The sequence below is a fragment of the Pteropus vampyrus genome, unplaced genomic scaffold (genome assembly GCF_000151845.1).
Source record: "Pteropus vampyrus isolate Shadow unplaced genomic scaffold, Pvam_2.0 Scaffold57, whole genome shotgun sequence".
NCBI lineage: Eukaryota > Metazoa > Chordata > Mammalia > Chiroptera > Pteropodidae > Pteropus > Pteropus vampyrus.
In genome coordinates, this window is record NW_011888838.1 from 6,840,944 (window position 1) to 6,855,239 (window position 14,296).

General features: G+C 34.1%; 1 protein-coding gene across 1 annotated transcript in view; it reads right to left on the minus strand.

Moving 5' to 3' along the window:
- TMPRSS11D (transmembrane protease, serine 11D) overlaps positions 1-14,296 on the minus strand; it is a gene marked incomplete at its 5' end in the record, with an annotated part of 38,998 nt that overhangs the window by 3,464 nt on the left and 21,238 nt on the right. Inside the window, 4 exons of the mRNA XM_023530909.1 lie at positions 57-316; positions 4,619-4,796; positions 7,481-7,519; positions 10,480-10,637. Of these exons, the coding sequence (XP_023386677.1) occupies positions 57-316; positions 4,619-4,796; positions 7,481-7,519; positions 10,480-10,637 (635 nt within the window). The remainder of the gene's footprint in view (positions 1-56; positions 317-4,618; positions 4,797-7,480; positions 7,520-10,479; positions 10,638-14,296) is intronic.

The window sequence follows — 14,296 nt, forward strand, 5'->3', positions numbered from 1 at the left end:
AGAAGTATCAGGAGATTTTGTTGTCGTCGTTGTTTTATTTTTCCAGAGACACTTACCGCCATTTATTTGCGATCCCCATCCAGTTACGTAAGCAGTGGAACCAGCTGAAATATTTTGGGTAGCCTCTGGGAGACATACCCTATTGATAGTTTTGGTAAAGGCGGCACCTCTGTCAAGTTGCACAGCTGCAATATCATTTTCGTGAGTTGCAGAGTTATAATTCTTATGGACTAAAATAGTCTTTATTCTTATTCTCTGCGTAGGAAACTTTGTAGAAATACCAAAGGTAGCAGTCCATGTATGGGGATCAGGGTGGCTAAAAAAATATATATGAAAACATGGATTTGGATAAGAAATTTGTTAGAATTTCAAATATTTGGATTTTGTGTTTGTCATGCCCCACCACTGTCTAAGAACTATTTAATAAACTTCTCTTTGCTATATATTTCTGTATTACATAGCTAGTAAAGTTTAACTCTTTACTGGTACCATGAGTGATCCTTTCTCTAAAGAAACAAAGATTTTAGAAAATATGTCTTAGGTTGGTGAACATCTTGATTTTTTTATGTTCTAATGAGAATATTCTGATACTTTGATGATAACTAGTATAACACAAATCTCTTTGATTTCTCCCTTTCCTACATCCTCCCATTCTAACAACTAAGAAGTCTGAAATAATGTCCACTTTAATGTTAACTCATTTCTCCCAATCCTTATTTTTTTTTCCTTTCCTTGTCTTAAGCCAGAAGCTCCATTTAAATAGTAGTGATGATAAAGACTTCTGTCTTATTAAGGAATAATTTTTCTACACTAAGTGTGATGCTTTTTGAAGACTTTGGTGCATATATGTTTGTTTGTATATATACATATATATATATAGAGAGAGAGAGAGAGAGAGAGAGAGAGAAAGCACGCGCATGAGAACGAGAGTGCGCGTGCGCGTGTGAGAGCGAACCCACACTAATATTAAAAAATGTAAGGAATTATCTTTGTGACCCAGAAATTGGAGCTTTTTAATCATACTCCCAAAACACAAAACATAGGTTAAAAATTGATGAATTTCATGGACTCAAAATTCAGTATACCATATACAGGTTTATCAGACAGGTGAGAAAGCATAGGAAAATACTTGCAATGTTTACTCTCTAAAACTTATGTAGAAAATACAGAAAAAAGTCTTTAAAACCACTAATAAATGAACAGAAAAATAATTATAAAATGGGTAAATATATTAACAGGCAATTCATTGAAGGGTAAGCCTAATCAGCTAATAGATGTGACAAAATACTCAAACTCATTAGTAAGCTGAGAAATGGAAATTATAACAATAATGAGCATCTAATATATAATCATAAGAGTGACAAAAATTGAAAAAGTAGAATAATATTGTGTTGGTGAGGAGAAATTCAAATTCTTTGCGTTACTGGTTGTTATCTTCTGGGAAGCATTCTAGTATATTTGGCAAACTGCATATGTACTTCTGCGTACATATTTCAAAGATTCTCAAAGGTTTATAGAAAGGCACATATAAAGGTGTGTGTGTATGTGTATGTGCATGCTTTTTGTGGCAGCGGGAAGTTTGAGCAAACTACTAGTTAAAGGAATATGTTGGATTCAGTGGTGGACCAGATTAAAACTCCAAGGGTTGAACCAAAACAGTAGGAACAATCTGAGACATTATACACAGTGCTACTTATATAAATTAAAGGAATGTACACATACATGCCAAAAAAAAAATTAAACCTATTGATAATTGCATATTTAAAGATACATGTCAAATATTAGTATGAGGCATTTGGGAGCAGGGAGGACAGTGGAAGTAGGATCCAGGTAGGAATTAAAAAAAAAAAAAATGAGAGAAAGGTCTTGTACAGACTGGTGAAAATAAGGATCTGTAAATTGTAGAGTTCATTAACTCATCATGCTCCTAAGGTTGAATAAATACAAAATGTTGAATAAAAACCAAATAACCACTTAGGAGTTTTGTTGAGTTTAGATATAGATAATGTAGTTGATACAGAAAATAAAAATTATATATCCAGGAAATGCTTGTACAAGGTACAGTAGCTTCTCAGTGAATGCTAGTTCACTAAAGAAAAAAATTTTGACAACAAGCAAGTACACGAATTTTTTACATTGAACTTTTGTGCAAGGTCTTTATAGTGAAAATTCTAAAAGATATTCTTCTTTACTACCTTCTCTCCCTGCTTTCCTCCCTTTCTTTCATTCCTCCAAATGAATAGAGCATAGTTTTGAAACCAGTTAGATTTAGATTTGAATCTTGGCTGTGCTGCGTATTAGCAGCATTATTTAGGGCAAGTAACTTAAAATCTCTAATTCTCAGTTTATTTAATGCACAAGATGTAATTGATGATACCGTCTCACACAGTGTTCTTAATTGAGACAAATAGTGTTTGGCACAAGGTAAGCACTCAATAAAGGCAACTATTATTTTTATTAATTATAGTTCAACAAGTCATTACAAAGTATCTACTTTGTATAAGAAATAATATGAGTCTATGTGAATAAAAATATAAAAAATTATGGTCTTGTCCTTGAGCAGCTCTACACACTAATGGAGGAGACTAACAGAGACAAACTACCAAATCACAGGGACTACTGTTAAAGATAGATAAGTGAATTTCTGTGGGAACAAGGTAAGGGAGGGAAGAGAGTATCAGAGAAGGTGTCATAGAGGAAGTGGTAATTCAAGTTTCCTTTCTATGAGGGCCTCATCACTTCTTTGTATCTTGATGTAAGGCTGGTCATGTCCCAAACAAATCCTCACTGGTGGGTTCTCAGTGACAATCAGGTCTACAGGGAGGGTGCCGATACAAGGTTCATGTAGTTTGTTGGTTCTCATGTATAAGTTACGGTAATGAATAGAAGGATTTGGGGTGGCAAAGTTCAAAGATGTTCTAAACCTTTAAAATCATGGATTTCTTTGGTTACCATTGGATAGCCAATTTATAAACTGGCTATCATTGTAGTGATACTCTTTACTTAGCTTTTGGTGACTGAATCTGAATAAGGCTTAGGGTCCAGTACTGTTTCTATTACATCCAAGTACTTATATTATTATATTACGTCCAAGTATTTATATTTCTGTTCCCACAGTCAGGGGTGATTGAATCAATTAGTGCCATTCTTGTTCCCTGGCTTTTCAGGTGGCAATGAAGACTGAAATGTTCTTTCAAATTTTGTTTCTTATGTTTTCTGAGACACACTAATAAATGTGCCAGTCTAAATAAAAAATTTGATAACTCTTGATATCAGCAATTTCAAATTTATTCACTGTGTAAAAAAATATTATTATAAGATAGCCATAAGAAAAATTCAGAATAATTTGGGGCTTCCTAAAACTTTTGTTCAGAAACTGTACACTAGTCTTATTAAACTTTACTCCCTCTTAATTTAACACTTTTGTGACAGGCACTGTATTATGAGGCAGTATCCTCAAATCTGTAAAAGGCTTCTTAGAAATAGTGAAGATGTTACAGAATTTCAATAGGAAAAATGGAGATTTAGAAGGGATATTAACATTTTAAAGAAAAGAAGCATATTGAGCAAATGTTCATAAGTGGGAAAATGTAGACAGAGTCCAGGGGAAGAGACTAATATAATCTGGGTGGAGCTCAAGGTTCATGCTTTGAGAATTAAGTCTGAATTGATCTAATTCGGTGTGTGGAAAGAAGGTTGGATTTTAGACAGTGGTTATTGAAAGAGTCTGAAAAGAGAATAGGTATGATCAGAGACACACCTGAGTTCAGATCACCATCACTTTTCTGAGTGAACTTTTTGAGTTTAGTTCCCAGCAATGTTTGGGTCCAGGAAGTCTAAAGTCCTTCTGTTATAAGCAGTAGGACTGTTTCATTATGTCAATAGGAAAAGTTTATGTATCCTACTATCCAATGGCAGTTTATTACTCTAGTGTTAGCAATAGCCTTTATTCACAGAGTGAAGAATTCTCTGTAAGTTGCTGAAATTCATTTTATTTATGCTACTCCCTATAATTAATTGATCATTATTGTTCCATGTTTGTTTAATTAGCTTCTATAACATATAACATTGTGCTCATAATAGGTACTTAATAATTTTTCAAAAGAATAAATTAATGGCATAGGGCAGTCTGAGATCAGCTGTAGTCTGTTGTTTGCTTACATGATATAATGTGCAAATTTCCTGCAACAGTTCATTTTGCTAACATTTAACATATGTTTATCTATGTTAATCCTACCAGAAACAGTAAGACATAGATAACAGCATGTCCCTATTTGTTCTTAATTTGAAAAAAAAATAATAAAAAGAGGCTTACAGAGGTTCAATAAATTTCCTGACTTTCATAGCTAGGATTTAAATTAAACATACTAACATCTAAATCTTTGTTCTTTGCCATAATCATATACTATTACCTAAAACAGAGACATACGAATGAATTATCAAGCTGAAGGAGAAAAAAATTTTTGCTATCATAAATAGAATAAAATACTCATTTTTTTTTTTGCATTGAATTATTTCTGACTTAATCTAGTCATGTTTAGTCTTGAGGATATGGGCAGAGTTCTCATGTATTTGTCTCTTCTAATTGTTCCAGATGGGTAAGTAGCTGTGGCCTCACCTTCTGAAGCAGTGAGCTGCTGACAGGATCCACCTGTTACTGATCAGGATGCCTCCACAATGATGAATGTTATTCAACTGTAGACTGACTTGCCATGGCCAGTCTCCTTTCTCAGCTTTGATGCCTCCCATGACTCTCTCTTCAGACAATGTCATTAGGTCTGGACAGACTCCACATTCTAATGAGAAAAGAACATTAATATGTTGGGAAGATCATGATTCATTTACTTTCAGGAGATGTTGTAAAAGTCTTTCCATCTTTTATGACTTTTCTATCTTTTATATATTCTTCCCCAGGATAGGTAGCCTTTCTAAAAGCATAAGCAATATGCTATATTTTTTAGAGTACTTATGTGACTATTATTGCCTATAAACTGCATTTTAGAGAACTTTTCTGAGCTTAATTGACATGTGACTTTAAATTCTGGAACAGCTTCATAGTTCTCTGGAATTCCTCATGAGTGGAGGTTAAGATAGGTCAGTGCTGGTTATCCCAGCTCAGGCCACCAGTTCACTAGGAAATTTCCGTCTTCTCTATAGCCTTATATTTCAAAGTGTAGTGTTTGGACCTACAGTATGAGTATCCCCAGGGAGCTTATTAGAAATGTTGATGCTGTGTGGAAACTATGTATCTCAGTGAATGAATGGATCAAAAAAATGTAGTGTGTATATACACACACACATACCCACATACACACATAATGGAATAATGGAATATTAGCCTTAAAAAAGAAGACAGTTCTGTCATTTGCAATAACATAGATGAACCTGGAGGATATTGTGCTAAGTGAAATGAGCCAGACAAAGACAACTACTGCATGTTATTACTTATATATCAAATCTTTATTCAAAAAAAGTCAAACTCATAGAAACAGAGTAGATAGTAGTTGCCAAGGCTTGGGGGGTGGGTGAAATATGGATAATTTGGTAAAAGGGTACAAACTTTGAGCTATAAGGTGAATAATGTCTGAAGATCTAATGTCTAACATGGTGGCTATAGTTGACAACACTGTATTATATAATTTAAATTTGCTAAGAGAGTAGACCTTAAATGTTCTTTCTAAAAAAAGAGGAAGTAAAAATGTGAGGTGGTAGTCTATGGCCATGCTGCCCTGAACAAGTTCAATCCTATCTGATCTCGGAAGCTAAGCAGACTCGGGCCTGGGTAGTACTTGGATGGGAGACCAGGTGTTGTAGGCGTAAAAAAAAAAAAAAAAAAAATAATAATAAAAAGAGATTGTAAGCTAACAAGGTCCTTGCAATAAGTGAGGTCAACCAAGGGTAGCCTCGCCTAAAAAAAAAAAAGTGAGGTGGTGGATGTGTTAATTAACAAGATGGGTGAATATTTTTACTATATATGTGTATATATGTGTGTGTGTATACGTGTGTGTGTATCAGAGCATGCCATTGTACACTTTAAATATCCTACAATTTTATTTGTTGATTATACCTCAAAGCTAAAAAAATATTGACTCTTAGACCCACACCAGAGAATAAGTCAGAAGCTGCATTCCCCCTCCCCAACTTTATTTAGGAATAATTGATAAATATAATTGTATATATGTAAAGTTTACAATGTGATGATTTGATATACATATACATTGTTAAATGATAACCAAGATCAAGATAATTAACACATTCATCACCTCACATAGTTTATTGTGTGTGTGTGTGTGTGTGTGTGCGTGTGCGAGAGAATGTATATGTGCATGTGTGTGGTGGGAATACTTAAGATCTACTTTTAGCAACTTGCAAGGAATTACTTTAAAAGAAACTTGAAAAGGAATTACCATACAATATTCTCAAGGGTGACAGGAGGCATTTTCTAAGTATCTACATGAGGTTTATTTAAATATCTTAAGAGAGCCCGTGAGCACTCCAATAGGCGAAGCTGAAATGGGCTGGGGTGGGCTGATCACTTAATTCCTCTAAACTCCTATTCCCATGATTTATTTCCTCTTGTTTAGTCTATTACTAAGAAATTAGAGGTACATCATCACCAATAATTTCTATTGCTGGACTAGCTATAAAGTAGTGACACTTCTTCAATAGGACAACCATCAAAAGGCATTTTTTTTAAACAGTCTTCTCAGATGGAGGAGGACCAGACTTCTGTCACGAATACACAGGGAACATAGGTTCCTTTGCTGCATCCTCCAACCAAATTCTCTAGTAATTTGCTTAAGTAAATTTTTATTAAAAGGAAGCATGGACTAAATATATAATGAAGTTTAAAAACACCCATAGAGGTAGCATTATCTTGTAAATGTCACTTAAGTAACTGAGATAGACCAGCTGTCTAGGTACATTGAACTAATTTCTAACTATATTTTATCAGCAGACTGATGTTTCTACCATTTATGCTGTCCTAGCCTAAGAGTATACAGAACGACATTGGAAAGTAATGACTTTTCCTTTAGGTTATAGACAAAAAACTGACAATAATTTTTATAATTTTTAATTGTACTTTATGATTAACCTAAATCCACAACAAAGCAAGCTATTCTAGTGGTTAGGAGAAGCCATATAAATGGTGTCACCAAACATAATTTCCACATCTACAGAAATGCTACCATAGAACCAAGGCAAGAAAAGCTTCCTAAAGCTGCCTAAATTTTTCATGAGATCAAACTCAATGGGTGAAATACCACTACTTCTTCTTTCTTCAAAAAGGAGGGAAAAATCTGAACATCACTCCACAGACCAATGGAATCAGCAACGTTTCAACAACAACCCACATAAATGAACTATAAATAAAGATACCACCTCAATAGACACTGCCTTGACAAAGAACACAAATGATTTGAACATGTACTCTTTATATTTTGGTAAACCGTATTTATAAAATAATTTTAAAACTTACCTTGAGTGAACATAATTACTGTATCCTGGTCAGTAATTGCTGGTATTAAAAAAAAAAAAAAGAGTGAGAGTAAGATCAATACTGTAATTTCTTATAGTCCTCAGACAATCATAGTCAGAATCATAGGGCTATTAAAATACAGATTCCTATGCTCCTCATTCAGTAATGACACAACTTCCACCAGTAGCTAGAAATCTGAAATGATCTTTTAACTTTTCCTTTCTTATCATTTCCACATCTCATTGGTTTCCAGATTTTGTACCTTCTAACCTTTATCTCTCCTTCAAATTAGCCCCATCCTCCTCATCCCCATGACTACTACTTTGTGCTTTCATCATTTGTTATCTACACTCTTACAAAACCTTCAAACTGCATTTCCTGCTTCTACTTTGTTTTCAATGTATCTACCTCTTCTTTCTCAGACTGATTTTTCTAAAAATGTATGTCACATCATATCCTTCCCTGTTTGAAAATTTTCAATGAGAAATTAGCTTTTTATTTCCTATTAGATAAACCTAAACTTCTCAGACAGGTTTTCATGCTCTCTAAAATCAATTTATGCAAGCTTATTTGCTGCCAGAAGTTTAACAGGGCTTGGGTATTATATCTGCTTTGTAAGTGTCACAGGAGCCAAAACACCTTTTGGAGGCAGAAAATGAAAAGAACTGACCACTGCTTTTTCCCTCTCTGAATAAGAGACAACTTCAAATCCTGATTCCCCTAACAACCTTGGCAATTATCTAGCTTTTCTGAGTGGAAAGAATAAAAGTATAAGATTTGAGGACTAAACAAACTATAATATATGAATGCCAGCCAGTCAGAAAGGATACAACCAGCCATGGTGCTGCAGCAGTGTCTTGGAGATCCTTTCTGTGCTAAGCATTAACTCTTTAGTTGCAGGGGGGAGGAGCTGGGAGTCTAGGATAGGAATGAGAGGATTTGGAGGGGCTGAGGAAACAACTTTGTGGACCTGGTGCAGCGATTGTTTACCAAAAGATTTCAAATTTTTTTCCTAAGTGTTGGTAAACAATCTGATTGAATACTAGTCCAGAGTGGGAGCCATCAAAATCCTTTAATCTTGAGCTTATCATAAGAAAATCACGGTTTACTAAGCTAGTAGTACATGACAAAGTTGAAAGAATGTCCTTAAATTCTAGGGACATATTAAGTAATTCTTTTCTATTAGTCATGTAACAAATATTAATGGAGTATCTATTAGATGCTAGATCAACAAGGCAGACTGTGTTTTGCCTTTAGGAAGCTTACAGAGTAGGATGAAGACAATCAGTACAAAAGTCACGCAAATAATTTCGTAGTTTCCATTGTGATAAATGTTAAGAAGGTTAATGAAGGAATCTGTGACAAAGGTAAATAACCGAGTAATGGAAGTTAGAAAAGGCTTACATTAGAAAGCAATAATTTTGAGAACTGAAGGATGCACAAGGGTGATCTAGAAAGTGTTATAACAAATTGGAACAATGTATGCAAAGTCCCTGAGGTAGAAGAGAGAGGAGCTTGGCAGCTGCAGAAAATGTAAGTGTGGCTAGATTACAGTGAATGAGGAAGAGAGTGGTGTAAGTGGCTGGAGAGATAAGTATGAACCAGATCATGCAGTGCTTTAGATGAGATGGCCATATCATTTATTGTTCAAACCAAGATACTTAGGGAGCAATATTAATAATGATTCTTGGACAATTGGCATGAACTAAAACTGTCCTGGGCAAACCAGGAAATATGGTATCCTACTTACAGGGGTGTGTGTGGGCAAGGGTGGAGTATGTTTGTGGGAATCTGTGAGAGGCTTTTAAGTGAGATTGTATTGTAAAATATTTTTTTGATCAATATATGGACAATAGATTGGAAAGGGTAAAGAAAGTATATAAGGGGAGTAATATGGAAACTCGTGCAGATGTTTAAGAATGATGTTAGTTTGGACCAGAGTGATAGCAGTAGGGATGTAAGAAAATGGACATGGATTCAACACAGGCTTAGGTACTTAAATGTGATAACATTACCATAAAGGAAACATGCTAAATAGTGTGAAAGCAGAGCACACAGAGCTTACTTAGTCTGAAGGATCCCAAAAGGCTTCCGTGAGGAAATAACCTTTAAGCTATGCATTGTAGGCCAAATGAAGGATTTTCAACTTTGATTTCTAACCTGGCAGACTGAGTGGGTATTGGCGCCTTTATCCTATATTGGGAGGAAGGAAGAAGAGCAGGTTGCAGTGGTAAGTAGACTAGGAGTAGGGTGTAAAGGTGAGCTCACTTTTGAATATATTTGGGCCATCTGGGTAGAAATATGTAGTTGGATAGTATTTGAATCTGAAGTTCATAATCCCCATAATTGTTACTATCTTGGCATAAATTTTGCTAAACTTTTTCTAATAGATGTGTTAACTTTTTATATAAGGTTGGGAAAAAAGGCAAAAAATAAAAAAATAAAAGAGGCTGAGGTATACATGATTTTCAGAGAGAAGATAAAGATATTGCTAAATTTTCTAATTTCCTTCCTTATTCTACAAGTATTTACCAGATAACTTCCAAATGCATGCCCTGTTTTAGGTGAGGTGGATTATTAATTAAATTGTTCTCTGACCTTGTACAGCTATTTATCATTTCTGTAACATACCTACAAATTGAACATCTGACAACAACATCCCTCATAAGGAGTATTGAAAAGGAAAATGAATAAAACAATTTTAGCAAATAAAATTTACTATATGAATGCTAAATGGTTATTTAAATTTTAGAATTTTTATATTAGAGGGCTATACATTATATCTAGCAAATAAAATTTACTATATGAATGCTAAATGGTTATTTAAATTTTAGAATTTTTATATTAGAGGGCTATACATTTATAATATATTGTTTTCATGAAGTTTAATTACAAAGGGAAAAAACAAGGTCAGTCTCTCATTAAATTAAAACATGAATTATAACTGGTTAAATTGAGGGATATAGTGAAATAAAATGGTATGTAAAAATGGTACTTGCATGTTATCTCAGTTGAAAGGTTTATTTCCAAGTTTCCAGAGTTATTCTGCATTTGTTGTATAACAGACTCAATTCTGCTTTTCATCGATGCTCCATTATTATTTCTAGAGAATTTAAATTTCATAACAATATCTGCTATCACACCATTACCATCTTTCCTGAAAACCATAAAGATATTTTTAAATGAATAAGTATGATAATTTTCTGCTCTTTTCTTTATATATTCTTCCTCAATAAACATTAAAAAATTCATGTGAGGTATTTAAATTTAGAACAGATTCTCATAACAGTGTTTGCCTCTTAATGATATATCACAATGCAATCTCACAAATATTTTATTTCAATGCATAGTACATTGTACCCACTATTCAGTATAGCTGGCTTTGAAGTCAGAATGCCGGAGCCTGAATAACAACAGCTCTGCCATTTACTGTTTGACATTGGGTAAACTATTTATTTCTTAATCTTTCTGTATCTAAGTCTCCTCACATTAAAATGGGTTTTTATGAAGATTACATAAATTAATATGTGCAAAACTTTTGGAAAGAATACATAGCGTACAGTAAGTGTACTATAAGTATTAGCTATTATTAGACTTCACAAATCTTCTCCCCCCTCTAATCTCATTAAAGTTATGAAGGGCTGAATTTCCAAAGTTATGTGGCTTAGAGGCTCAAGCTAAATTTCTGGTACCTGCATCCATTCATCTGGCTACAAAATCACATTTTAACTTTTATAGTCATATGTTAAGCTTTTATCTCCATTTCAGTTAACCACAGATATTCATCACAAACCTTGATAATTTGACTAATGGCTTAATTATCTAACATCAATTTCTACTTCCTTCTATGCAAATTACCATGTAAATTACTTCCTCTACTGAACATTGGATGCCTTCTTTTCTGAAAAGTTGCATTAGGCAAATTTGGTTTTGATGCTCTCATATTCACTCTAGGCTTCCTTCTCTCATCTCAGTTGCCAGTTCTGCTATAATATTCATTTCAGATACTTAATATTTACTTAATAAATATTGTGCTAGGCACTATTTTTAGATTCAGAAATTTGCTATGGCCAAGATTCACACTTGCCATTCTTATGGATCTTGCAGTTTAAAAGGAGAAGCGGACAATAAAGAAATAATTATAACTTCCATTTCTAGCAACATGAAAGCTTAAACAATTAAAAAAAAATTTTTAATTAAAAAAAACTTTTTAAATAAAACAATCAGAAATGCTAGAAAAATATAATAAATTCTATTTGAAATGCAAAGCTGAGGTCACATGAAAGTAAGAGACATCTTGGAAGACCAAAAATAAAAAAACATGAATATTATGGAGTAAACACTCAAATATACAACAGGCTTGAGTTTTAGCATTTAGTTTCTGGAGATGAGGGCTTGGGTTAGTGCAAAATAGAGAGATGGACATGAGGTTTCAGACTAAGGCCAAGATTCTCAACAAACTAAATCCTCAGTGAAAGCATGGGTTGGAAAGAAAAAAATCTGCTTATCATCTCATAAAAGAAAAATAAAGAAGTTTTTTTTTTTTGTCTCAGAGGTCTAGGTCAGGAAGGAAAAAAGAATTCATAATCATGAGCCTGGCTGCATGAAAGTTTTTGATTTGCATTTATACTACTATCATGGTACCAGAACTTTAAGAAATTGTTTTAAAAAAAATCAACTGCATAAACTTGAAGATCTAACTGGCTTTTTAAAGCTTTTCATGATTCAAATAGCATCCCATCTATCATCTAGAAGGGGTTGTACAAACTGGAATGTTTTTATAGGGTGGGGCAAGGGAGCCATTAATAAAAGAAAAGAAAGAATTATTTTTATGCCAGGACATTGCGGGGAAGGAAATGGAAAAGGTTTTTGGAAGGAGATAGAGAGGGTCTACTTGACAGATAAGTTATTGGTGCTTGACCAGAAAATTCCAGATTGGTTGATTAAGATTACATTTCTGGGATAGGTTGGAACTGCAATTGGATCAGGTATTAAATCTAGGTTTTGTATCATGGGCTTTTAGCATGAGTGATACCATTTTGGGCCTGTGGTTTTCTCTTTAATATAACTGACCAAAAAAAAAAAAAAAATGGTCCATGTTCTGCTGATTCTCCTTGAGTGTCTGGTAGAAACAAATGCTCTGGCAATATGTGTGTTAAATCCAGGCTGCATAGGATCCTAGTTCTAAAGTGGATTAAAGATAAGGATACAATCCCAATGGTAAAGAATACATCATGAGCTAGAATTGCAACCTCACATAAACTTTATTTAATTTCTTTAATATGATTTTTTCTAATTCAAACTGGTTTTGCCCAGGTAATTGCATTATGACTTCCTTGCTTTTTCTACCTTCTACCGTTGTTATGACTGCTCCTTTAATCGTTAAGTCTTAGGGCATAAGATTTATTGAGCCTCAGGTTTTTAATCATGGGGACAATAAGTTTCAATTATATTAAGGGTAACATCTTAGCCGTAGAGGTGTTTCAGCTCCAGGCTTATCAAGGGAGAACAATCCCCTGGCACGGGACCAGAGGAGATTGAGCCATGGCTGATTCCAGAAACAAACATAATGATCAATTACCCCGGCCCGGTTCAATTATCCAATCAGTAGCACCCACGCCCCCAAATCCCTTAGTTAACATGAGGATTGATTTTTCCCTATATAATTTGTACTTCCAAGATACCTGGGGAAGCGGGGCAGGTTGTTAAGAGCATTAGCTTGCCTGTGTTTCCAGGACTTGCAACTCCAATGAACCTTACTTTCTTTGCTGCAAAACCAGCATGTATTTTTTCCTTGACTCAGACATGTGCAGGCAGACAGACCCCTTTTGCTTAGGTAATAGAATTGGCAGAACAAGAAGAACATCCTCAAAAACTTTATATAATAAAATTACGGGTAAATATATTTGAATGGCTAATGACATAAAAGGAGAAATCATAAATATGAGAAAAGTAAAGGGCATTATCAAATCAGACCAGAATTCTCTAAAGAAACAAATAGAACTTGCAGACAGGCAAACAAGATCTTAACATAGTTTATAATTGAAATTAAAACTCTATAGGTGGGTTACATAGAATATTAGGCAAAGCTGAAGACAAATTAGTTAACTAAAAGAGATGAAGAAATCACATGGAATGTAACACAGAGAAAGAGATGAAAAAGATAGAGACTCAGAAGCAGGAGAAAGCTTAATGTTTTCCTAATGCAGTGCTAAAGAAGAACACAGAAAAATAAAGGAACAGCAATATTACAAGAAATAATTAGAATTATCCAAAATTTATGAAGACATAAAGCCTCAGATCGCAATGAGTCTGTAGCATACTAAATACCACCCCCCTACAAATACATTACACGAAACTCTGAACTCCAAAGACAAATGGAATGATTTCAGACAATGGAGAAAAACTAGCTACCAAAGAACATTTTGAATGAAGGGCAATTTCTCAGTGGCAACAATGGAAGACAGGATACAATTTTATTTTCACAGTGCTGAGAGAAAATCACTATCAACTTAGAATTTTATATCCACACTAAAGTATTGTTCAAGAATGAAACTAAAAAAGGACATTTTCGGATCAAAGTAAAACAACAATGACAAAAATGCAGTTAATTACTCATGTACTCCATGCAAGAACTTATACGGGAAATATTCTGTAAGAAGGAAATCAACCCAGAAGGAGGGTATGAGGTACAGAAAAAAATATGGAACAAATGATTAACTGGTGATCTAAAAAGACATTGACAATATAATTTCAATGACTAATTGGCATTACAAATAAGGTGAACTGAAACATAACAACATGAATAAGGATTCC